Source organism: Branchiostoma floridae, chromosome 4 (assembly GCF_000003815.2).
Source record: "Branchiostoma floridae strain S238N-H82 chromosome 4, Bfl_VNyyK, whole genome shotgun sequence".
NCBI classification, from domain to species: Eukaryota; Metazoa; Chordata; class Leptocardii; order Amphioxiformes; family Branchiostomatidae; genus Branchiostoma; species Branchiostoma floridae.
In genome coordinates this window covers 30,319,742-30,345,781 of record NC_049982.1, presented here as the reverse complement: position 1 = coordinate 30,345,781, position 26,040 = coordinate 30,319,742, and the positions used below count along the sequence as shown (strand labels likewise).

Here is a 26,040-nt window from a genome sequence, read left to right as displayed (position 1 = left end):
CATTCAGGAAAACCGCCAGGAGGCTCATAATTAACCTAAACATTTATCTTCCTCATACCTTCCCACATGCTAATTATCATTACAATCCAGCCAAATGTTGTTAAGTTATGCTGACCACAAGTATCCGAAAAGACAAACACACACGGAGACACATCAAAAACAATACATCTATTTTCATGGAGGTAACTATTCAAGGGCATGCAGATAGGTCTACACACCAGCGTTTGTTGACGCGATCTCCGTCTTGCTCATCGGACTGCGGTCCCTCGTCGCCCATCTCATCCATGTCCTCCATCTCTTCACAGTCGTCATCCCCCTATCATAACAAATAAGAAATTTCGTGGTTTTAAGTACGCATGTGCATCGAACGCATGTGCATCGAAGTGCACTATGGGTAACATGCCAATAGTGAAAGCCCCTGTGACATTAACAAAACACGTTTGAAAAATATTTAACATCTTTAAACGTCTAGCATGTACTGTACTGGCAATTTGGCTAACGTTATGTGTTTGGTGAATCTTTGTATCATTCTTCATTGTAAATAACATTTACGCGCGTTCGCTAAACTCAATGTTTGCCTTTACTCTAAACCAGGCTACACTCTGCGGAATGCCTTAATGAGACCAAAAGACCCCTTACTGCCTAGTGAAAAATGTGGAGTTATCTGCAAAGTTGCGTGTGAGGAGTGTGGTGAGGTGTACGTAGGTGAAACGGAAAGGTCTTTGGGGGAACGGACCATGGAACACCAAAAGTCCTTAGACCGTCTGGATAGTAAATCCGCGTTAAGCCAACACCACCTGCAGTCACGTCACTTAGTTACTACCAAGCCAATCTCGGACAATATTGAAATCATTGACCTTGAGGCACGCAAGGCCCACAGAAAGATCAAGGAGGCTATCCACATCCAGCTGGAGGGAGCAAAACTTAACCGTAACGAGGGTTGGGAGCTTCCCAAGTCCTACCTACCTCTTCTCCGCAAGGAGGCGGGGGGAGGGGGCAGATGATCTAATCAAGCCTGGTCTTGTCTCGTATTCTCTCACGAGATTGAGACTAGACCATTCTCCGCGTCCAAGATGTACTGACAGACATCGAAAATTTGGAGGTACGTTCTCTACCTAATTAATAAACAGTCATTGTTCGAAGAAAATTGATAGTAACTTAAACATACGTGACTGATGAACCTCTTCAACGATAAATAACATTTGCTTTTTCTGCAATTAACTTAAGGAACCCGCCCTAACAGAGACGAGGGGCGCCATAAACTTTCTGGAACCACGGCGGTCGGTTGCTAGGGTATTCTTTCCCGTTGCTATGCGAGTTCGACAGAGTATCGGGTTACAAGAGGCCTACTATTTGCTAACCGTAAAACATTTCAAAATAAACAGAATGTTATGACAAGGAAAATGTATTCAAAATAACATTAAATTCGCAATTTTAGATAGTTTCAATCTTCCCGTTTGAATTGAGATAGTTGTTTTGTTTCGATTTTGCTTCCAAAGACGATTATTTTCTGTTTCAAGGAAGGCCTTCAATATGACCATACTCTTGATAAGATGGGCCGCAAGTGCCATGGCAAATTCTCGATTTTTATATTTTTCATCATCTGAGAGGCAAATAAAACTTTCTGTTTTTGGGATTTTTTAATTTTTGATTTAAAGCAAAGTTACAGTCAAAAATATGAGTAAATATGGCATTTTTCGCACTTAATTACCAATAATTCAAAATCTAAGGCATTTTTTAAAAATCCCAAAAACAGAAATCTCGGGAAAACCGTTGCGGTCATTTTGAGCCGTCAATGAGTTAAGTTGGACTCTTCTTGGTGGAGATCTTAAACGATGTTTACACGCATGTCATGCCGCACGGAGAGCGGGAGGGTGTAATTGATACCGGTGTAAACAACACTTATAATATCCAAGGTCACCAACACAAACGTCAGTAGCTTCGTTAAATATCACAGGTCCCAAACAAAGTGATAGCATGGATGTACTGTACAGAAAATTGTTTATATTGGTTAAAAACTATCTTTTTCGCCTGATTCAAGTTAGTTGGGGGGAAAATGCCAGAAAGCACGGTTTTACCTGCAATGACCGCAGATGACCTAAATAGAACACGGGTTCGGTTCGAATTACGTCAGATGGAACATCATGGAAGAAGGTTCGAATTCGGCTAGACATGGGAGGTTTTGAGCCCGTATTTGACCACCGTGAACTAATGATCCACTTCTCACCTTAGATTGCTCATTCCTTGACAAAGACTGAAGTTGGTAGGTCAAGTCGTAAGTTACTTTTGTATTGGAAATTGCCGTTCAACTTCCAGTCTAAAACCTAAAGATGATTTCCTCATCACGTGCTTGTTGAACTAAATGTATTCTAGAAAGGCAACATTTTCGCGAAAATGCGGAATGTTTTACCCGTAGCCTTTTGGCAAGCTACTCAAACACAATACTGTACCATTAGGCTTGCCATATAGTATTGTATGCGAGTAGAAAACAAAACAAATCAAATACAGATTTTTGCTATCGCAAAGCTGTAAATGTTCATATTTATACAGCTAATATGTTGTTACAGTTCTACACTCTGATTGGTGCCCAGCAGTTCTCAGCTCTGATTGGTTTATTACAGAAGAAGCAGAAGAAGAATACACCAGCAAAAACAAGATGTTTTCCCTTTCGGGGAAAGAATAAAGATAGATAAGAAGAAGAATGAGAATGAGAAAGAAGACGAATAACACACCAGCAAAAACAACATGTTTCCCTGTAGGGAAAAGCATAAAGATAAAAATTTGCTTACCATGTTTCCTTCCTCTCCACTGTCAATACAGCCATGTTTCCCAGCCATCTTATGTTTCATGGCCAGCTTGACGCCGAGGATGACCAGCGCCACCACCAGCACCACATAGACGGTAACCAGGGCGATATTCCGTTCATTCCAACATTCCAACAGCGGGAAAATGCAGAACGGATAGTCCCAAAGACGGGTGATGATGTTCTGGTCGCAAGACAAAAGTATTGTTTATATTAAATGGATGTTAAAAAAAGACAGTTGAAAAAAATACTCCCTCCTCAGACTCGAACCCGCGTCAAACCAGGAGCCATGGTTTACATTCCCCTGCACTAACTCAGCTACTTACAGACCTTTTAACAGGTCTACAAATGTATTGCATAGCTTGAACAGGTCCGTTCACTCCAAGATTCACAAGCCGCAAAATGCAAAAAAAGACGTTTTCAACCATACTGCCAATCGTACAAAGCACACAGTTGCAGAATGAGCCGCAGTACGATACGTACATGTTGTAGATGACGGGAAACGGGTATTAATGTCATAGAATGCCAAAGTCAAATCCAATGTCAAGAAAGAAGATGTGAAACAACAAAAATAAATACTAGTACTCTATTAATGCTTGTCCTGCTGAGCTCGTTTATATACGGGATGGATATATATATTGTTATGCTGAGCTGTATTGTTATGAGTTTGGGGTATTTATCATGTACAAGTTGTATACCACTGCAAAGCCCATCGAAAGGAGGAGTAAATCTGCAGCAGCAGCACAGAGCAGGTCAAGTTTTACTTACCTGATGAAGCCATCAGCTCTGGGAGGTTAAATTGGCCAAAAATACCAACAGGACAAGGGTACTAGCTGTTACTCCACTGTCAAAGCTTGATCCAAGAATTTTAAATCCGTAGTACTGACCGGTGGGTGCCCAGGCTCTGCCTCTGGTACCACCATGTTAGTCTGGAGACCAGGCTTAGTTGGGAGTGGCTCCAAAGGATAGGGAGGAGGGTCCTCTGGGCTTGTCTTTCCGTTAGCCTCGACCGTCATCTCTTCGCAGTCACCATCCTCCTATTTTAAAAAAAATAAGGAGGTTCGTGCCGATGAAGATTAGACATCCAGGTAATAAGATATGCGTCAGTGACACTAAAGTGATCTGTAAGAACAGGTTAGTTCATTCATAGTTAGGGTATAAAAGACCAGTTTCTTCCAGATCACTTCAGTGTCACTGTCACTGACGGAAGATAGTGGATGCTATCTGAAATGTCTGACCGTTTCGAAAATCATATCCAGTTGCTGGTGTAACTGCTTTTTGGCAAAGGGATTCGTGGTTTTAAGTACGCATGCGCAGCGATGTGCACTGTAGGTAACATGTCAATAGTTAAACGCTTGGACACGTATTAAAGAAAAGTAAATCTCTTAAATCTAACGCTGTACAGACGGTTAACATATACTGGCAATTTGGCGAGCGTTATGTATTTCGTGTATCTGTATTCATCGTAAACATGATCTGTATCTGCTCTTTTTTCTGCAATTAAAGAATCGGTCTTAAAGATTTACTGCGCTTAGCAGCAAAAAGCTATCTATTTTCGTTTTAGATTTAAAACATGTCTAAAACTTCAAGATATATTTTTTACATGCTTGTTGAAACTAACTGTGAACTAGAAAGGCAATGTTTTCACGAAAATGCAGAATGTTTTCCCCGTAGCCTTTTGTCAAGCTACTCGCACACAATACTGTACCATCAGGGTCGTCCCACAGTATTGTGTGCGAGTAGAAAAAAATACCGAATAAAGGTTTTGCTATCGCAAACCTGTAATTGTTCATATTTATACAGCTGATGAATAATGTGCTGTTGCAGTTCTAAGCTCTGATTGGTTCACGGCAGTTCTAAGCTCTGATTTGTTCATGACAGAAGAAGAAGAAGAAGAAGAACACACCAGCAACAATAAGTTTTCCCTGTCGGGGAAAGCATTAAGATTAGATATTTACTTACCATGCGCCCTTCCTCTCCACTGTCACTGCATCCATGTTTCCTAGCCATCTTACATTTCTTGGCCAGCTTGACGCCGAGGATGACCAGCGCCACCAGCACCACACAGACGGTAACCAGGGTGATATCCTGTTCATTCCAACATTCCAACAGCGTGCAAATGCAGAACAGAAAGTTCCAAAGGCGGGTGTTGATGTTCTGGTCGCAAGACAAAAGTATAATTTTAATTGTTTATATTAAATGGATGTTAAAAAAAGACGGTTAAAAAAAAAACTCCCTCCTCAGACTCGAACCCGGGTCAAACCAGGAGCCATGGTTTACATTCCCCTGCACTAACTCAGCTACTTACAGACCTTTTAACAGGTCTACAAATGTATTGCATAGCTTGAACAGGTCCGTTCATTCCAAGATTCAAAAGCCGCAAAATGCGAAAAAAGACGTTTTTAACCATACTGCCAATCGTACAAAGCACACAGTTGCAGAATGAGCCGCAGTACGATACGTACATGATGTAGATGGCAAAAAATATCGGGAAACGGGTATTAATGTCATAGAATGCCAAAGTCAAATCCAATGTCAAGAAAGAAGATGTGAAACAACAAAAACAAGCGTTCGCAGAACTCAACCTTCGTGAAATGGGTGATGGTGCGGTGGTGCTGGGTTTATTTGTAGACGTGTCATTGGCTAGCTTAACAGTGTTTATGTTGTTGGAATTATACGTGGATTTTGATGTGTTTGGTGAGGTGCGCCGAAAAAAAAAGGATTTAGGCAGTATGCTGCATTTTAAAAGTATTCTATCATCCATCCTTTCTTGTCTGTGCACATGACACAAACTGTCCCTGTCCATTCATTTCCATGGACAAAGAAAATACCTTTCATGGTCTTTTAAAGATAAAGACTTATATGGACTGGGCTAAAATCGACGGTTGCATCAAAATATCAATAAGATAACACATAAAACAATAACGTTGACCACATCAACGCCGTCATTGGTGAGGTCCACATAAATGATCTTCACATCCCCAGCGAACACCTTCAAAATGTGATGGCTGGTGTCGTCACGGAATGCTCCTCCTCAGGTACATAGAAGTATAACTTCCATTTTGGGCTTGCGACTTGGAACTCATGGAACTTTTCAGATGACCCCTTGTCTCTTACCCAATCGTTTAAATAACCTATCGGTACAACTGACATGAATCTGCTAACTAGCACTTGCGACCTACCCTAGATTAAATTGCAGAGAAATCAAGACATCAAAGTATAACTATCCATCTGGGCTTGCGACTTGTGACTCATGGAACTTTTGACATGACCCCGTGCGTGTCTCTCACCTAAACGTCTCGCGACATATCAGTACAAATGACGCGCTTATGTTAATTACCACTTGTGGCCTATATACTCTACATTACATCGCTGGGAAAACAAGACATAAGCGTATAACTTCCATTTTGGGCTTGCGACTTGGTACTTATTGAAATTCTGACATGACCACGTGTCTCTTGCCCAAACGTTCTCGCCACATATCAGTACAAATGGCGGGATTATGCTACTTGGCACTTGTGACCCACCTTTAATTAATCGCTGGGAAATCCAGACATGAAAGTACAAATGATATATATGGGCTTGCGCCTTGCAACTCATGGAACTTTTTAGATGATCCCGTGTCCCTTACATATGATCAGGAGAGGCGACAATCTTAGAAGGGAAAAATTTACCGCAAGGAAAGCCAATTTTTGAATTTTCAGCGGATTTCTTTGGACATAGGAATGTTCAGAGGTCTCATAACTTTGACAAATTCTAGATAAAGTTCACCAACACGTTGCAAATGGACATAAAAACCAAATGGTGAGTTGATAAAATTTCAACTTTGAGATGTACATCGCATGTATTTGTCCAAGTATTGACTTTTCCGGGTAGAGTGGTTAATTTCCAACCATTTAGCCAGGTTATGGGAGCCCTACTGACGACCATGACAAGCCGCGCGTCGCCCGGTGAATTCAGTCCAGCTGGCCCAAGTCCTGCCGTGGAGGGAACGCTTTATCCGCCCGCACGGGGTTTGTCAGTCAATAGGACTATACGCCTTGCGACACCTTTTCTGTCCGGGATAACATACAGGATGCATAATTTCTTCCTTGGAAGAGAGACCAAATGCTTATCCAACATTGTCCGATTTCAGCAGGTAGGATAACAAATCCACCACCGGAAGCAAATGTATCAATGGTTGCAACAATGATGATATAACATGCAGTCCACTACATTGTGTATCCCATATGTCTAATGTACAATCCCTATAAACACTCTCATCAATGACTACAAGTTAGGCCACAGCAAGTAAATCTTATGGATGACATCCGCGCGCTCATTAATTTTCGCCTGATTTCAGAAAAAAAAAAACAAGATTTTTTTTCTTCTTTAGGGATGGTCAGATAGATTAAAATGGGTAAATGGGTTGTGTTGTAAGTACTTGTAACCAAATAATTGTATATAGAATTGACACTAGATGGGTAGCATTGACTGCAGTTGCAGAAGTGAAACTTACTGGATAGTTGTAAGAGTGGCACCAATATGGAAGTCATGAGTGTAGTTGCCAACATGGTTAGTGAGTACCAGTCTACCACACTGGTGTCACTTTTACTACACTAGTGCACTTCTTAAATACAGGAATGAATGCCTTGTTGGTTGTGATGCCATATGTTGTCACTTCAATTTTTGTTACAACGTTTATGGTGTCTATTTTGAAAATTTGCCATCTTGTTTTTTTACCCGTCTTGTTTTTTTTTCGCCCTACCTCATTATTTTTGCAGTCTGCGGAGGATGTCATCCATAAAATTTACTTGCTGTGGCCTTACTGTGAAAAACAAACCCTGCTTTGTTCAACAATGTATTGTACCGGTAGTAACTGTTACATGTACAACCCTTTTAAAACGTATAATATAGACCCCTGTAAACAATATCACCATTGCCCTTATTCATTGCCCTTAATCTACAGATTATCAAATCTTATAGGAAACGTTTACACCCCATCATGTATAATGTACTGTCCCTATAGTATCATTGTCTTGTAATCGTCTGGTATATATAAGTCGTGCTGTCCTCTATTGCGCAACTATGACCTTTGGGGTCACTTCCTGTGGGGACGGGGCCATGCAAAACTCCAACCCACGCAGAATGACGTAACTCCTTAATATAAACCACTATTGCGTAATCGCCACACTTAGCACACCAAACACCATTTTTCAAGTACAAACATCCCCTACAAAACCGTCAAAAGCGCCTCGTACGTTTCTTCTCCTTCTCAACAGCTATCCGCAACATCGAGGATAATCCCAAGGCCTTTTGGAGCTATGTCAAATCCATCAGACAAGACTCTACTGGTGCGTCCGCCCTAAGACATCAGGGGGTGCTAACATCTGACCCCAAAGAAAAGGCTGATGCACTGGGGGCCCAGTTTGAGTCAGTGTTTACCAGGGAGGATAAGACCACCGTTCCTACCCTTGGCGAACCCAAAGCTCCAACTATCCCCTCCCTTAACATCACAGTGGAGGGGGTAGCCAAACCGCTCTCCTGTCTTAACCCCAGCAAGGCCACAGGACCAGACGGATTACCACCTCGCCTCCTGAAGACCGTAGCCGAACAAATTGCGCCAATATTACAGGTCATATTCTCCCAGTCAATATCCACGGGAGATGTTCCTGAAGATTGGAGAACAGCTAACATCGCTCCAATCTTCAAAAAGGGGGACAGAACCTTGCCATCAAACTATAGGCCGGTGTCTCTGACATCGGTCTGTGGTAAAGTGCTCGAACACATCGTGCACAGCCACATGATGAAACATCTAGACGCTCATGGCATTCTGTCCCCTGCGCAACACGGCTTCAGGAAGGGTCTGTCCTGCGAGAGCCAGCTGGTGCTTACCCTCCAAGACCTGGCCAAGAACATGGACCAGAACAAACAGGTCGATGCCGCGGTGCTTGACTTTAGCAAAGCATTCGATACTGTGCCACACGAACGTCTGCTGAGCAAGCTCGAGCACTATGGTATTTCTGGCCTCCTTCAGTCTTGGCTTAGGGCCTTCCTTACGGAGAGAACCCAGAGGGTTGTCTTTGACGGTGGAACATCTAAAGCTGTCAAGGTCACCTCTGGAGTTCCGCAGGGTACTGTGTTAGGCCCTCTGCTATTCCTGCTCTACATTAATGACCTATCCGATTCCGTAGACTCACATGTTCGACTGTTTGCTGACGATTGCTTGATTCATCGAACTATCAGCAAGACTTCTGACGCACAAGGGCTGCAGTCTGACCTCGATGCGCTAACAGAATGGCAAAATCGTTGGCTCATGTCGTTCAACCCCTCTAAATGTCACATCCTCCATATCACCCGTAAAAAGCACCCCATCATAACTCAGTACTCCCTCTGTGGAGAAGCCCTTACCGGTGTTAAGTCCCACCCCTATCTTGGAGTACAACTGTCCGACGATTTGCGGTGGGACACCCATATCAACCACGCCACTAGCAAAGCTGGTAAGGTCCTAGGAGTCATTCGGCGCAACTTGACCCATTGTCCATCTAGGGTCAAGGCCACTTGTTACAAAGCGCTGGTACGGCCTCACTTGGAATATAGTGCCATCGTCTGGGACCCGTACACCAACAAAGGGATACAGGCGGTGGAGGCCGTCCAGCGCAGGGCAGCCCGAGTGACCCTAAATGACTACCGGCAGACTAGCAGCGTGACACAAATGCTTTCAGACCTGCAGTGGCGCCCTCTCTCCGAAAGGAGGAGGAACGCCCGCCTCACCTTTTTCTATAAAGTAGTCAACAATAATATTAACATAGACGCCAGCAATATTCTGAAGCCTGCCCAAGGGCGCACCCGGGGTAGTCACGACTTCAAATATCAACACATATTTGCACGCACCGATATCTACAAACATTCTTTTTTCCCACGCACAATTCCCGAGTGGAATGCCCTGCCTGGCACGGTTGTAAGCGCTCCCAACGTTGAGCACTTCCGTGCCAGGCAGGCGGCCTGCCCGCCCTAACCCGGGAGCCTCAGCTCCCCCCCCCCTACTTTTGCCCCTCGCGGGGTCATTTGGGGGTATCCTATGCAGATGCAGATGCATACCAAATAACAGATCAATTTGTGTTGGCGTGAAGGAGCTGGACTGTTCACAGACACAGAGTTTTGAGGGTTTCTACACATACCTATTGTATTATGCCAATTACCAGCTAATTTGCATAACAAGCATACAAGTATGTACATCATTACGTAAGCTATCTGCATACCTACAGTCATTAACATCCATCAACCCCTTCTCTCATTATTCCTTCTCAAAACCTAAAACAAGAATTACTTTCACCGCCCCTGCGAAACCCCTAGGTGGCCAAAACTTACACACCTTTTTATGCTTTTACATAGCTACCTATCACTTAAAAATCATCACCCAAACAAGTCCCAAACAAAAAATAGCAAAACCGGAAGTTCCGCTGCAGTACCATAACACGCCGCTAGAGCGCCCTGCCGTAACGCTATTCCTGCCATTCCTTCGTCATGTCTAATCCTACCCACATACCAAATATCAAAACCATCCATCCACGCGTTCCCCAGTTATCAGGCTGACAAACGACCCCCTGACATCAAAACAGCACTGACTACAAACACTTCGTTTCACGAAGTGCATAAAGACTCTATTAATCCTTGTCCTGCTGAGCTCGTTCATATACGGGATGGATATATTTAACCCTTGTCATGCTGAGCTGTATTGTTATGAATTTGGGGTATTTATCATGTACAAGTTGTATACCACTGCAAAGCCCATCGAAACGGGGAGTAAATCTGCAGCAGCAGCACAGAGCAGGTCAAGTTTTACTTACCTGATGAAGTCATCAGCTCTGGGAGGTTAAATTGGCCAAAAATACCAACAGGACAAGGGTACTAGCTGTTACTCCACTGTCAAAGCTTGATCCAAGAATTTTAAATCCGTAGTACTGACCGGTGGGTGCCCAGGCACCGCCTCTGGTACCACCATGCTAGTCTGGAGACCAGGCTTAGTTGGGAGTGGCTCCAAAGGATAGCGAGGAGGGTCCTCTGGGCTTGTCTTTCCGTTAGCCTCGACCGTCAGCTTGCCCATGGTGAAAGAGGTTCACACTGGTCTTCTCTAGATGCTTGCGCTATATGCAAAGAGACAAAAAATTCCGTAAAGACAGCCACATTAGACAAAAAATACAAGGTGTTTCCGAAACCTTCTCAAGAATGTCTTGAGCACTGGTATAAATGAATTGGATAGCCGTACGTTGCTTTAAAGCTGTACCATGTAAGATTATTCTGAAGCGAAAAATTTGAGTGCTTTCGAAGAAGACGATCTTGATTGTTCTCCCCTTTAGCCAGCCTGGAGTGTGATTAACTTATTACCCCACCCCTTAAGGAGCCTTCTGGTGGCCAGCAAGTTGTTGTTTACAACCAGGAGGGTCTAGTTGATGATGGTGTTTCTAATTTGGGGCCAAAATAGTACATAGTGTGCCTTTAAGATTAAATCTAGTAGTATTACCTCTTTTCCGCACCCTGCTCGTGCTCCCAGTGAACTTTCAACTGCGCCACGGAAAGTTCTGGATGAAATGTGATTCTCTAATCTGATTGGTCCATCCACAGAAGGTCAGAACAACATTGACCTTCCTTTGTTTAATGGCTGAAAAGCTTTCGGTGTATAGAACGTTGAGCCTGTATCATGCATGACTCGTGGACATCACGTCATTGTATTGTGTAAGGTGAGGGTAAAGATTTTGACCTCAGAGGACGAAGCATGACGCTTCTTTTTCTTAGTCCGGCTTCACTACGGAAGCCAAGTACATTAGGTTACCCCTACTCTTCCCGGTGTATTGAGTTCTTTTACGTGCAGAGATTTTGGGCCATATAATAAGCTCTCTTATAAACGGTGCCACTGGCTCTACTTCTCCTTCCGAAAGGACGATGTGACTATTTTTTCCCTAGTCGCGTCCAGACCCTGGCGCGAACCCGGGCTCCAGGGTGTTTGAACCAAATGTGCCGAGAAGCTTGTATTTCGTCCCTTTCAATCATAGCTAGAATGAGGACAAGGGCTAATATCGTGACTAAGGCATGTCCAGGATACAACAAGATCCTTTTCCATTTTATTGTTGCTAAACCAAGGATGTAAATTCATCGGCAACCACTGTGAAACACAAACAACTCTTGATTCAACTCTTAGTACGCAGGCGCAGCGAAATGCACGAGGTAACCCACAGTGCATTTCGCTATCCATGCGTACTTACAATTGCGAGCCTTCTTATCCTAATGAGACAAACTAAATAGTGGGGATAATTTGGTAAACTTCATAGCAAAACTCATTTCTCGACAAGTAATATCAGAAACGTACGCTGTATATATAAATAGTTGGTGAACCCTTCAATGTGAAAATGCTCAAATTAAATATACATGTACATAAATACAATTAATGTACGAAATATTCAGTCACTCTCGACATATAGTACGTAGGTACCATAGAAATGTTAACATCCGTGTTTTCACTCTTACATTGAACGAAGAAATCTACAAATCAGTTTTCTATTCACACAACAACTCTTCTGGGCTTTTTACAGCAATGTCAACTGGACATCAAAATCTGTCTGCTACCGAAAAATCAAAACCATAGCATGTCCTGGACAAAATGCACAAAACCGGAAGTTCTGCTGCAGCATCTAGGAAAATCGCAAGCTATGAAGAATTATAATCGACCTTGACATTTATCATCTGCCCACATACCAGATATTATCACAATCCAACTAGACATTCGTGATCATGAGTTATGCAGGCAACTACAGTTATGTCTGCACACACAGACATAGTAACAAAAAACACAACAACAAAAAACCCCATTTTTCATGGAGGTAACGATTCAACATGGTGCCAGGTAGCAACTCTCGGCACCCCCATACAAAGTTTTCACCCTAGGTGGGGAGGGGGCAATTAGCGAACAATGGAGAAAATGTGTGAAAATTGGGGTCAAAGTTGGTTGCTATGTGTTGCTAGGGTAGCCAACACCCACTTTGCTGGGGATCTCCAAAACTGTCTTAACAATCGTGACCACCTCCCCAAGTGCACCAGCGACTATTAGGATTCTGCTCGTCGCCATCTCCGTCTTGCTCATCCGACTGCGGTCCCTCGTCGCCCATCTCATCCATATCTTCCATCTCTTTACAGTCGTCATCCCCCTATCATAACAAAATAAGGAGTTTCGTAGTTTTAAGGACGGATGAACAGCGAAGTGCCTAGTGGGTAATATGTGAAAGGTGAAAGCCCTTGTGACATAAAGAAAACACGTTAAAAAAATCGTAAACATCTATAGACGTCTAGCATGTACTGGCAATTTGACAAACGTTATATGTTTGGTGAATCTGTGTATTATTCTTCATTGTAAATATCATCTTCTTTTTCTGAAATTTACGAATTTTGCTTACAGATTTCTCCGAGCTTGCTTTTTAATTTGCAGCAAAGTTATTTCTTGTCATTGCAGAACTTCAACCTTCTGAAGCAAAATTAACTAGTAACAGTAATTTTCAACTCCGAAATTCGAAGTGCCCAAATTTTCGTCTGTCCAAGTCATGTCTTTGTCAAGGAATTAGCAACACGCCCTTACAGAGACGGGGGCGCCATAAACTTTCTAGAACTAATGATCCACTTCTCACCTTACATTGCCCATTCCTTGACAAAGACTGGAGTTTGAAGGTCAAGTCGCAAGCGCAAATTTTTGTATTAGAAATTGCCGTTCAACTTTAATTCAAAATGGCTTCTACTAAACACAGAAAATATCCAGTCTAAGACTTCAAGATACTTTCCTTATGACATGCTTGTTGAACTAACTCTATACTAGAAAGGCAACATTTTCTCGAATATATAGAATGCCTTCCATGTAGCTTTTGGCAAGCTACTAGAACGCTACATTATTTAATTAGGCTCGTCTTTTAGTATTGTGTGTGACCAGAAACAAAAATACCACATACATGTTTTTTTCTATCGCAAAGCTGTAAATAATCATATTCATACAGCTATTCTGATGTTGCAGTTCTACGCTCTGATTGGTTCACGGCAGTTCTAAGCTCTGATTGGTTCATGACAGAAGTAGAGGAAAGACTAAGAACACTCCAGCAAAAGAATAGGATTTCCCTGTCGGGGAAAGGATAAACTTAAGATAAATAACAAGAAGAATGAGAAGGAAGAAGAACACACCAGCAAAAACAACATGTTTCTCTATCGGGAAAAGCATTACAACAAATATTTGCTTACCATGCGCCCTTCCTCCCCACTGTCCCCACAGCCATGTTTTCCAGCCATCATATGTTTCTTGGCCAGCTTGACCCCGAGGATGACCAGCGCCACCACCAGCACCACACAGACGGTAACCAGGGCGATGGCCTTACACTTCTTCGGGCACCGCCTGGGGCGAGCCTATAGATGACATAAGGCTAGCCTGATTAAATCTCGCGTATAGCAGCCCGATCAACATCCGCCGGCCTCCTGGAGGGGAGGGGCCAGTTACGGCCCCGGACAGCAGAGTTTGTGTTACACAGACTAACACAAGACTATGTTGGTTTGATCATATGGATTTTATCCACGCGCAAATCAATTTTCGGCTATCTAAAACAAAAGTGAAGTTGTCAACCGTACAAAGCAGTTGTAGAATGAGCCGACAAAGATGGCAAAAAATATCGGAAAACGGGTACACATGTCATAGAACGCCAAAAGCAAGAATGAAGATGTGAGGGAACAACATGAAGAGTCTATTACAGCTATCTGCTAGCTGTTACTCCACTGTCAAAGCTTGATACAAGAATTTTAAATCAGTAGTACTGACCGGTGGGTACCCAGGCTCTGCCTCTGGTACCACGATGTTAGTCTGGAGACCAGGCTTAGTTGGGAGGGGCTCCAAAGGATAGGGAGGCGGGTCCTCTGGGTCTGTCTTTCCAGTAGCCTCGACCGTCAGCTTGCCCATGGTGGAAGAAGTTTACACTGGTCTTCTCTAGACGTTTGCGCTATATACAAAGAGATTAAAATCCAGTACTGCTGACCTAAAGACACCCACATTAGACAAAAAGTACAAGGTGTTTTCAAAACATTCTAAAGAGCTTGAGCACTAGCTAGGATATCTGAAGTGTGCATACCTCGTGGAATCTCAATGTGCATGTATAGCCGTTGCCTTAAGATTAAATCTAGTAGCTTTACCTCTTTCCAACTCATGAATGTGTTGCCTTTTAGAATCTTTTTTCCTCACTCTGCTCGAGCTGCCAGTGGTTTTTCAACTGCGCAGTTGGACACGGGGGGTTTTGGATGAAATCTAACCATGGTGAGCAAACAACTTTGTTTGCTCACCATCATCTAACTCTTCAATCTTATTGGTCCATCCTCAGAAGGTGAGAATGACATTGAACTTTCCTTTTTCAATGGATGAAAAGCTGTCGGTGTAAGTAACGTGGAGCCTGTATCATGGACATCACTTGATTGTATTGTGTAAGGTATATGTCACAGTAGAGATCACGATCCAGTAGAATCGTCGATTCTCCTAGGAGAAACTCCAATCCAAACTCAAATGATGCTAAGATATAGGAAACAGACTGCGATCGGGATCTGTCCTAGGACAATCGCGATTCTACTAGTACAGATTGCAATCGGGATCTCTCCTAGGAGAAACTCCGATCCAAACTCAAATGATCCTAAGATGTAGGAAACAGCAATAATTTTTTTGATAAACAATGATTTTATTTAGCATTAATGCAAACCTACTAACTCATTTCCAACTATACTCAAGCCTACTTGTGTCACTTTTACAATGTTAACTTCACTGAACCAACGGCACTTGAGTCACTTCTGCAACTTAATTCAAGGTACACTATAGTATATAGCATCACTTTCAGTTTCATGGTAAATTTCATGTGAGTATGTTTTCTGATAAAGTAATTTCTGATAAAGTAATTTCTGATAAAGTAGTGGCGAAAATCTTATAATATGTGAAAGACACCAACAGGTGATCAAACCATGTGTCAGTATGCAAATTTCATGGCTTTGGAAGAACAATAATAATTGTAAAGTCATCAAACAGGTTTCGAGATATTAGTAGTACTCATAATTTCACACCTATTGAGTACGTTTCACTAGTCAGGCGTGTATGGCATCAGTTCACAACTTTTGAAGAACACTAACGATTGTAAAGTGATAAAACAGGTGTCAAAATATCAAATTATTGCTGTTTCCTACATCATTTGAGTTTGGATCGGAGTTTCTCCTAGGAGAGATCCTGATTGCATTCTGTACTACAAATGTAGTAAAATCGCCGATTGTCCTGGGACAGATCCCGATCGCAGTCTGTTTCCTATATCTTAGCATCATTTGAGTTTGGATTGTAGTTTCTCCTAGGAGAAATTCCGATCGCAATCTATACTAGTAGAATTGCCGACTCTACTAGTACAGATTGTGATCGGGATCTCTCCTAGGAGAAACTCTGATCGCGATCTCTCCTAGGAGAATCGACGATTCTACTGGATCGTGATCTCTACTGTGACATATACATATAAGGTGCAAGGTGTAAATATTGTAACTTCATACAGATTACGAAGCTTGGCACTTTTTACCTCCGCTAAAAAGGAGGTATTGTTGTTGGTGCGTCTGTCTGTGTGTCTGTTTGTCTGTTTGTGTTTCCGAACATCTGTGGTCAGCTTAACTTTAGAGTCTCTTGATGGAATATTATATTTAGCATGTGGGTAGGGGTGGAAGACGAAGGTCAAGGTCGATTTTGGCCCCCTGGTACGTGATCTTGGTACTGCATCTTTTGACCTGGACATGCTATGGTCCTGGTTTTCTGGTGGCATATAGCCTGTAATGTAAAGGAAGAAGTTATGTATGTTTCGGCCCCCAAGCAAGTTGCTCTCAAACTGCAGTCTCTGTGGCATTTTTGTATAAAATCTCCCAAGGAGCATAACGGAACATAGGGACGATGGCATTCCATGATATTTTTCTTGTGTTAATAGTGTTCGCCTTTTTGGCCAAGCACACCGGGTTAGTCCTACCTTTCTTGATATGTGTGTCGTATTCTTTTACATGCAGTTCAAAGTAGGCGACAGAAGAGCCCCCTCATACACGGGACCTCCGACTTTACTTCCCCATCTTAAAGGACAATGCGAGTCTATTCCCCTAGTCGTGTCCAGGCCCGGGCGCGAACCCGGGCTATAGGGTACTTAAACCAGGTGTGCCGAGAAGCTAGTTTTGCTTAAGCTAGAATCAGAGCTAGAATAAGGACAAGGGCTAATATAGTGACTATGGCATGTCTAGGAAAGAAACAACAAGATCATTTCTTCCCATTTTATTGTTGCAAAACCAAGGATGTACATTCATCGGCAATCACCGTGAAACACAAACAACTTGAGGCGTAAACAGTTACCGTGACGGCAACTCCACGCATGTAGACTTTTCTAACTACTAGGTTTACCCGCGATGTAGAATGTAGCCAGCCAGTCATGCAAAGACACCCAGCCACGGAACAAAACCCCCGCTCTATCTCAGAACCCTACTAAGTCGTCGATCATCCCTCCTTCTCTGACTCTCTCTGTCTCATTGTCTCTCCCGCCACGAGGCAAGGCCAAGACTAAAAGCCTAATACGTCATTTATATGATTTGTTGTTTCGGAATCTGATTGGCACAAGATGAGTGTCTTCACATTGATTGGCTTACAAGTAGTGAGTTATGACGCAAGGGAGATGTGACGTCACACTGACATTCCAAGAAGTCTCCGTTAGTGGGAGAACCAGTTAAGACAATTCATCTCTCTCACGGCATTCCAACGGAGAGATATATCTCCCGAGCTCTCAAGGGGGCAATGGGAAAAAACTTGTTATAATACTAGTTGCAATAATTATAAGCAATAATTAGATTCTCCAATGCAATCATGGCTGCGACGATTAGGATTCTGCTCGCCGCGATCTCCGTCTTGCCCATCCGACTGCTCTTCCTCATCGTCCATCTCATCCATGTCCTCCATCTCTTCGCAGTCGTCATCCCCCTATCATAACAAAATAAGCAGGTTCGTGGTTTTAAGTACGCTTGCGCAGTGAAGTGCATTGTGGGAAATACAATGTATGTCAAAGGTGAATACCCCTGAGACATAAACAAAACGCGTTTGATAAAGTCAGCCTCTTAAATCTATCATGTACTGGCAATTTGTCAACCGTTGTGTATTTTTGTGTATTATTTTTCATCGTAAATATGACTTATTTTCTACAATCGTGCCTAGATATTCCAGCACGCTTTCCAGCAAATCTTCATTGCAGAACTTTAAAATCAAAGTTAACAAGTTAACCCGTATCTAAAAAATGGACGTACCTAAATTTTCGACTGCACAACTCTAGTCTTTGTCAAAGCAAAAGCAACCCATCCTACAACTTGACATGGACGGGGGGCGCCATAAGCTTTCTGCAAATAATGATCCACTTCTCATCTAGTCACGTGGTCTATCTGCATTGTATTAAATGGCTCATTCCTTAAGAAAGACTAGAGATGGACGATCAAGTCGTAAGTTCAATTTTTGTATTAGAAATGCTTATTGAACTAACTATGAAGTACTAGAAAAGCAACATTTTCGCGAAAATGTAGAATGTCTTCCATGTAGCCTTTCGTCAAGCTACTAGAACATAGTACTGACTAATTAGTATACGCTCGTCCTATATACTGTGTGTCAGCAGAAAAAAAGAACACACCAGCAAAAACAATATGTTTTCCCTGTCGGGAAAAGCATAAAGATAAATATTTCCTTACCATGGGCCCTTCCTCTCCACGGTCTCTGCAGCCATGTTTCTCGGCCATCTTATGTTTCTTGGCCAGCTTGACCCCGAGGATGACCAGCGCCACCACCAGCACCACACAGACGGTAACCAGGGCGATGGTCTTACACTTCTTCGGGCACCGTCTGGGGCGAGTCTGTAGATGACATTATAGGCCACACTGTCTTAGTTCTATGGATGACATCCTCTGAAGACCCCAAGACTAATGGGCGAGGGCGACAAGATATAAAAGTCCAGCAAAAAAATGCTGCTAAAACATGGGACTAAACATCCCGACCATTCTTTCCCAGGCTTGGCTAGTATGTTCACGTCATGACTGTAAGATACAATCGTCGCCATTTCGATAATGTATTTATTGCAATTCTTGTTTAAATATGAGGAGAATGGCGCTGTTGTCCCATGCCGTAACCCCCGTGCCCCCTTACCCTGGAGAGCAGATCCTCTGGCATGTACAGAATTCTGATTAACAAGGAATGCTATTGGATGACATGTGGTCACATATTTTTTGAGAATAGGCCAAAATCGGACTAACTGCAGCCCAATAGGAGAAGCAAAGGTTACGAAAACTGCTCGTCGAGAATAGTTTTATCCACTCACACCGGGAAGGACCTCTACTCTTTTCTATATTTAAACTGTGGCGGGTTCTTTAATGAACCTCTTCAACGATGTTCTCCTCACCTTTTGCCCTTGGGAAAGGTACTTTGCACGACTTTCCTCACTCTACTCAGGTGTGAATGAGTATCAAGCTTAGGTTAGGGAGGTCCCACGGATAGGACGTTAAATGGGGTTCCCATGTCTGGGGAGAGTCACACATCCGGCACCTTATTAAGCTTAATTAGTCACGTATGTTTACATTTACTATAATTTTTTTCTTCTAACAGTGATTGTTTATTAAAGGTAGAGAACGTACCTCCAAATTTTCGATGTCTACCAGTGAGCTACCAGTACATCTTGACGCGGAGAGAACGGTCTAGTCTCGATCTCGCGAGAGAATATGAGACGAGACCTAGACTAGTTCTCTACCTTTAATAAACAGTCACTGTTAGAAGAAAATTGATAGTAACTGTGAGGAGGACAGGATTCAAAATCAGGTCCTCTGGGTTCTGCGTATCCTGACGTTACTCCACTGTCAAAATTTAATATAAGATTTTAAAATCCGTAGTACTGACCGGTGGATACCCAGGCACCGCCTCTGGCATCACGATGTTAGTCTGGAGACCAGGCTTGGTTGGGAGTGGCTCCAAAGGATAGGGAGGCGGGTCCTCTGGGCCTGTCTTTCCTGTAGCCTCGACCGTCAGCTTGCCCATGGTGAAAAAAGTTCACACTGGTCTACTCTTAGAAGTTTGCGCTCTATGCAAAGAAACAGAAAAAAGCAAAACATGTTCTAAAACTCGTGACTTTAAGACACCCACATTAGACAAAAAATACAAGACGTTTTCGAAACATTCTCAAGAATGTCTTAAGCACTAGGATAAATGAATTGGATGGCCGTTACTTTAAAGCTGTACTATGTAAGATTATTCTGAAGTGAAAGAAAATTGAGTCTTTTTCGAAGAAGAAGATCTTGATTGTTCCCCCATGTAGCCAACCTGAAGTGTGATTAACTGATTACCACAAATCCTAAGAAGCCTAATGGTGGCTAGAAAGTTTTTGTTTACAACCAGGAGAGTCTTGTTTATGGTGGCGTTTCTAACTTTAAGCCAAATGTTACATCGTGTACCTTTAAGATTAGAAATAGTAGCATTACCTTTTTCTGCACCCTGCTCGAGCTCCCAGTGAATTTCTAACTGCGCAATCGGCCACGGGGGTTCTAGATGAAATCTAAGTCTCCAAGCGGATTGGTCCATCCCAAAAGGTCAGAATGACATTGTCCTTTCTTTTGTTCAATGGATGAAAAGCTGTCGGTGTATGTAACGTTGAGCCTGTATCATGGGTATCACATAATTGTATAATGTAAGGTAAGGGTAAAGATTATGACAGAGGACGGAATCATGACACTTTTTCCTGTACAATTAGGGCAATTCGGCTTAAATACGGTTCATGTTTTGGCGAAGTACACCAGGTCACCCCTAGTCTTTCCGGTATATGAAGTTCTTTTACGTACAGAAATATGGTGTCATGTAAGATCTCTCATAAACGGTGCCACCGACGCTACTTTTCCATCCTGGCGCGATTAGGGTATTTGAACCAGATGTGCTGAGATAAGTGTTTCGTCCACTTGAATAGTTAGACAAGGACAGGGACTAAAATCGTGACTAAGGCATGCCCAGAAAAGGAACAACAAGATAATCTTTACATTTTATTGATGCAAAAGGAAGGATGTACAAACGGTCGCACACTATAATATAAGGCTAGCCTCTGAGGCGTCGCCAAAAACTCCATTTTTCATAGTGGTAATGATTCAACATGGTACATGGTGCCAGCTAGGTAGCAGCTCTCGGCACCCCATGCAAACTTTTCATACTAGTTGGGGAGGGGACAAAGTGTGTGAAAATTTGGGTCAAAATTGGTTGCTATGTGTTGCTATTGTAGCCAACAGCCACTTTGCTGGGGATCTCCAAAAGGTCTTAACATTCGTGACCAGCTCCATTAGGGCACCAGCGACTATTTGGATTCTGCTCGCCGCCGCAGATTTCCGTTTCGTAAACCGTCGTTGCCTTCGAGAAGCGTCGTTGCCAAATTTTGGAACCCTCGTTGCCTTTTTAACCGCCGATGCCATTTCCGAGCGACCGATCTTGAATTCCGAGTGCTCGCGGCATGTTCGTGAAATTTTCGTGAATTCTCGGAACACTTAGTATTGTGGGTAATTGCATCCCTCGAAGCATATGACTCTGGGTCTGGTTCTCTATCATCGCTCAAACCTTATTCTTATTCTACTTCGCTCGCAAATTGTAGAAGAACAGAAATGTGTTGTGCTGCTACGTACTGTAAGGGACACTGTAATAAGCATGTCTTGACTTTGAGTTGTACAGGATAGTGTTCTTTATTCAAAACAGATGTTACTTGGAGTGGCTGGGTTAGTGCATTATTTTTATATATGGGGTATCGGTATACTGACAATACAACAGTATGCATAAGAAATATCAGAAGTATCACTAGTTGATGACCTACTTTGTTATCGTATACCATGCCATTCAGTATCATTATCATCATTGTACTTTCATACATGTATTTTTGCAATTAGCCATCGGGCATGAGTTTGCAATAAAGATATTTTATTATTATGTTATCAAAAATGTGCTTTATTTCTGAGCCCTTGTATCAAAGTTATTACTTCTAATGTCTACATGAAGGGTGAATTAGTGTTAGAAGGAGCAAAGTGTCCACAAATTTATTTCTTTTTGTTACCAGACGCAAAGATAAAAGCTCCTTGCCAGACGCCATCTGTATGTAAATCCGACACTTTAATGAGGTCGCACATCAATGTAATGTCATGCATGTGAGAAGTGTCAAAACATACATACATTATCGACCTGACCGTAAGAGCCTGCTACATTTACAAGTTCTATAGCTATTGTCTGCTATATGATGTAAAAGCTCCTTGGGTGGAGCGTCTACTGAAAAAAGGTGTTGGTGACGTTGTGAGTCAGTTTGTCAGACCAACTTGGTCAGACTCTGACTGACTCCCAACTCCACTAACACGGTACGTGAATGGCAATGCCTGCCGCTTGTCTGTGTTTCTAAGCCATGTTACCAGCCCCTCCTTCAATAATGGACTGTTCCAAAAATGTGGTGAGGGCGGAAGAGGTACAAAATCAGGTTCTATCCCTAACCTTAGTTGCAGCCCAGAAATATCTGAAAAGCTCCTTGCAAGAGGGTCTGCATGCTCTTTTACGTAAGGCGTAGGCAGCCTATTTTATTTCCCGTAATTCGTAGGGAAAACCATCTTATCTACGTAAATCGTAGCGAGGTGACGAAATTTAGCGTAATTGCCTTCCTTGATTTAGCGTAATACGAAGGGGGTTCTCCTGAATTCAGCGTAAATCGTTGTCTGGACCCCCCATACTGACCCTCTTGCAAAGTGCCCAGACCGTTCCTTGATCCAGTCCAGAATTGGTCAGTAACCTTTACCAATTTCCAATCCGGTGACTTCAGTCCACCCCACCCCCTCTACTGTTAGTGTTAGAGTCGGAGAAAAATCCTACATTACCAATGACTCTAGTCTATCTACATGGCACTCCGTGGCCAAATGTACTCCCCAAACGGTGTACGTATATCGTCATGTGACGCTTCGGTACTCCTCAACTGAGTAGAAGACAGAGTTACAGTCCTGAGAAGGTCTTCTTCCCACAGTGGAGCAAGATCTGGTCCTTCTTTTATGAATTACAGAAACTTCCCGAGAAGCTACGGAAACTTCACGAACATGCCGCGAGCACTCGGAATTCACGATCGGTCGCTCGGAAATGGCATCGCCGGTTAGAAAGGCAACGAGGGTTCCAAAATTTGGCAACGACGCTTCTCGAAGGCAACGACGGTTTACGAAACGGAAATCTGCGCGACATGTCCGTCTGACCCCTCCGACTGCTCTCCTTCCTCGCCCATCTCATCCATGTCCTCCATCTCTTCGCAGTCATAGTCCCCCTATCATAAAAAATAAGGAGGTTCGTGGTTTTAAGTACGCATGCGCAGCAAAGTCCATTGTGGGTAACATGTCAAAGGTGAATGTTCCTAAGACATAATAAAACAAAACGCATTTGATAAAGCCAGTCTCTGAAATCTATCTAGACGGAAAGCATATACTGGAAATTGGCAACAGTTATGTATTTCTGTGTATGATTATTCATCATCATTGTGAACTGTTTTTCTGCAATCCATGCAGATTTCAGCATGCTTTTCAGCAACTTTTCATTGCAAAATTTTAAAAGCAAAGTTAACTAGTTGAACTGTTAGTTTTTAACTACAAAATTTTGACGTGCCTAAATTTTCGACTGCACAATTGTTTAACTCGAGTCTTTGTCAGTGAATGAGCAACCCACTCTAAACATGGACCGGGGCGGCATAAACTTTCTGCAACTAATGATCCACTTCTCACCTAGACACGTGCTTGATCTGCATTGTATTGAATTGCTCATTCCTTGACAAAAATTGGAGCTGGGCAATTAACCAATAAGTTCAAGTTTTGTGTTGGAAATTGCCGTTCAACTTCAATTCAGAATGACTTCTGCTAACACGGATGCATCTTCACTCTAAAAGATACTTTCTTGACATGCCTGTTGAAACTAACTGTGAACTAAAAACTAGATAGTAACGTTTTCGCGAATATGTAGAATGTTTTCCTTGTAGCCTTTTGTAGCTGCTGCAGTTCTAAGCTCTGGTTGGTTCATGACAGAAAAAGAAGAACACATGTAAATACACCAGCAAAAACAATATGTTTTCCCTGTCGGGGAAAGCATAAAGATAAATATTTCCTTACCATGTGTCCTTCCTCTCCACGGTCCCTGCAACCATGTTTCCCGGCCATCTTATGTTTCTTGGCCAGCTTGACCCCGAGGATGACCAGCGACACCACCAGCACCACACAGACGGTAACCAGGGCGATGGTCCCGCACTTCTTCGGGCACCGTCTGGGGCGAGCCTGTAGATGACATAAGGTCATGATCATGTTGACTAATGCGGGCAAGTAGGAATACCAGTATTCTATCATAACTAGATTACAACAAGTAAATGTTATGGATGACATCCTCTGCAGACTTCAAAAAGTATGAGAAAGGGCAATAAGATGGGTAAAAATTCAGAGGGCAAACTTTCAAAGTAGACATCATAAACTTTGTAAAATTAAAGTGAGAAAATATCGGTTATATAGATGGCATCCGCGCGCATCAATTTCGTCTTTTTCTTCTACCTTCCCAACCAAAGTCAGGTACCCATTTGTACACCTGGGTTAAGTGTGGAAGGACGTGTAAAGTGTCTTTCCCAAGGGCATAATGTCGGGGGAACGGCGGGCATCGAACTCATGACCTCCAGATTCCGAAGCGATCGCTCTACCAGTACGCAACAAGCGAATTGAAAATCCTTAGTACTGACCGATGGATGACCAGGCACCTCCTCTGGTACCACGATGTTAGTCTGTAGACCAGGCTTAGTTGGGAGGGGCTCCAAAGGATAGGGAGGCGGGTCCTCTGGGCCTGTCTTTCCCGTAGCCTCGACCGTCAGCTTGCCCATTGAGAAAGAAGTTCACGATGGTCTTCTCTCAGAAGTTTGCGCTATGTGCAAAGAGACAAAATAATCCAAACAGTTTCCCGAACTGGTCTGTGACTCAAAGACATCAGATTCACATTAGACAAAAAATACAAGGTGTTCTAAACCTTCTCAAGAATGTCTTGAGCGCTAGGATGAATGGATTGGATGGCCGTTGATTTAAAGCTATGATATGTAAGATTATTCTGAAGCAAAAAAAAAAAAAGGAGTGTTTTTCGAAGAAGACCTTGATTGTTCTCCCCTGTAGCCAACCTGGAGTGTGATCAACTGATTACCCCAAACCCTAAGAAGCCTACTGGTGGCTAGGAAGTTGTTGTTTACAAACAAAAGATTCCAGTTCATGGTGGTGTTTCCAACTTGAAGCCAAAATGTTACATCGTATGCCTTTAAGATAAGAAATAGTAGCATTACCTTTTTTCGCAACCTGCTCGAGCTCCTTGTGAATTTTCTACTGCGCAATCGGCCACGGGGGGTTCTCGATGGAATCTAACTCTCCGATCTGATTGGTCCATCCTCAGAAGGTGAGAATTACATTGACCTTTCTTTGTCCAATGGCTGAAAAGCTCTGTGTGTGTGTAAGCATGTAACGTAAAACCTGTATGATCAAGCGATTGTATCGTGCAAGGTGAAGGTATATATTGCCACATCAGACAAAGAACGAAGCATGACACTTTTTCTTGTGCTAGTAGTGCAAGGTGTTCGGCGGCTTTGCGTAAACGGCTCGCGTTTTGGGCCAAGCACATCGGGTTTAATTTAATACCCTTATCTTCTCGATAGGTGTGTTTAGTTCTTTTACGTGCAGAAGGTTGACGCCATATAAGCTTTATCTCCAAGCAGATCCTACAATGGCATAAGATGGTATCAAACTGGCCAAGGAGTTTAGTCATCCAAAACGTGTCCATTTGCCTTGTACAAACACACTCCTAAGCCGGCTTCACTCCTCTGCCAGCTTTTGATTCTATCTTACCATACCGTAGGTTCTGCTTGGAGATTTATATGTTAAGCTCCCTCATACACGAGGCCATCGGCTTTAGGGCAGACGTCAGAGTTGAGTTGTGCATTAGAAGGCACAACATATATATGAACGATTATAGCCACCTAGAATCCTTGAAAATCCTCTTTTTCTCTGATGATTTTGGCCCAAACTTGCGACTCAGTTGGGGTTAGAATGAACAGGGTGGGTCTAAGCTTTCTCATCTTGGTCCAAATTTGCTCAGTTTAGCAGTTTGATTGGCGTGCGGAAGG

General features: G+C 42.9%; 5 protein-coding genes across 7 annotated transcripts in view; all 5 read right to left on the bottom strand.

Annotated features, from left to right (window-relative positions):
• Window positions 1-20,595, bottom strand: part of LOC118414852 — a 35,370-nt gene extending 14,775 nt beyond the window's left edge. The window contains exon 1 of the mRNA XM_035819123.1: window positions 20,345-20,595. The gene's annotated coding sequence lies outside the window, so the exon portion shown is untranslated. The remainder of the gene's footprint in view (window positions 1-20,344) is intronic.
• LOC118414804 overlaps window positions 1-26,040 on the bottom strand; it is a 1,072,569-nt gene that overhangs the window by 496,718 nt on the left and 549,811 nt on the right. The gene's annotated exons all lie outside the window — the stretch shown is intronic.
• On the bottom strand, window positions 7-25,251 carry LOC118414854. 2 transcript variants are annotated; one of them, XM_035819126.1, is made up of 5 exons: window positions 25,207-25,251; window positions 24,622-24,800; window positions 24,011-24,172; window positions 23,097-23,178; window positions 20,884-21,223 (listed from the first exon to the last, which is right to left on the bottom strand). In XM_035819126.1, exons 2-5 carry the CDS (start codon window positions 24,757-24,759, stop codon window positions 21,165-21,167), a joined length of 441 nt encoding a protein of 146 aa, XP_035675019.1. In that variant the 5' UTR covers window positions 24,760-24,800; window positions 25,207-25,251; the 3' UTR covers window positions 20,884-21,164. The 2 variants fall into 2 exon arrangements, with proteins under 2 accessions (XP_035675020.1, XP_035675019.1); XM_035819127.1 differs by lacking the exons at window positions 20,884-21,223; window positions 23,097-23,178 and adding an exon at window positions 7-316.
• Window positions 3,635-15,252, bottom strand: LOC118414843. Of its 2 annotated transcripts, XM_035819107.1 has the most exons (4): window positions 14,993-15,252; window positions 14,625-14,802; window positions 4,766-4,960; window positions 3,635-3,840 (listed from the first exon to the last, which is right to left on the bottom strand). In XM_035819107.1, exons 2-4 carry the CDS (start codon window positions 14,760-14,762, stop codon window positions 3,640-3,642), a joined length of 534 nt encoding a protein of 177 aa, XP_035675000.1. In that variant the 5' UTR covers window positions 14,763-14,802; window positions 14,993-15,252; the 3' UTR covers window positions 3,635-3,639. The 2 variants fall into 2 exon arrangements, with proteins under 2 accessions (XP_035675000.1, XP_035675001.1); XM_035819108.1 differs by lacking the exons at window positions 14,625-14,802; window positions 14,993-15,252 and adding an exon at window positions 10,752-11,037.
• LOC118414853 lies at window positions 17,074-19,943 on the bottom strand. Its single transcript, XM_035819125.1, has 3 exons — window positions 19,767-19,943; window positions 18,572-18,733; window positions 17,074-17,819 (listed from the first exon to the last, which is right to left on the bottom strand). Exons 1-3 carry the CDS (start codon window positions 19,902-19,904, stop codon window positions 17,673-17,675), a joined length of 447 nt encoding a protein of 148 aa, XP_035675018.1. The 5' UTR covers window positions 19,905-19,943; the 3' UTR covers window positions 17,074-17,672.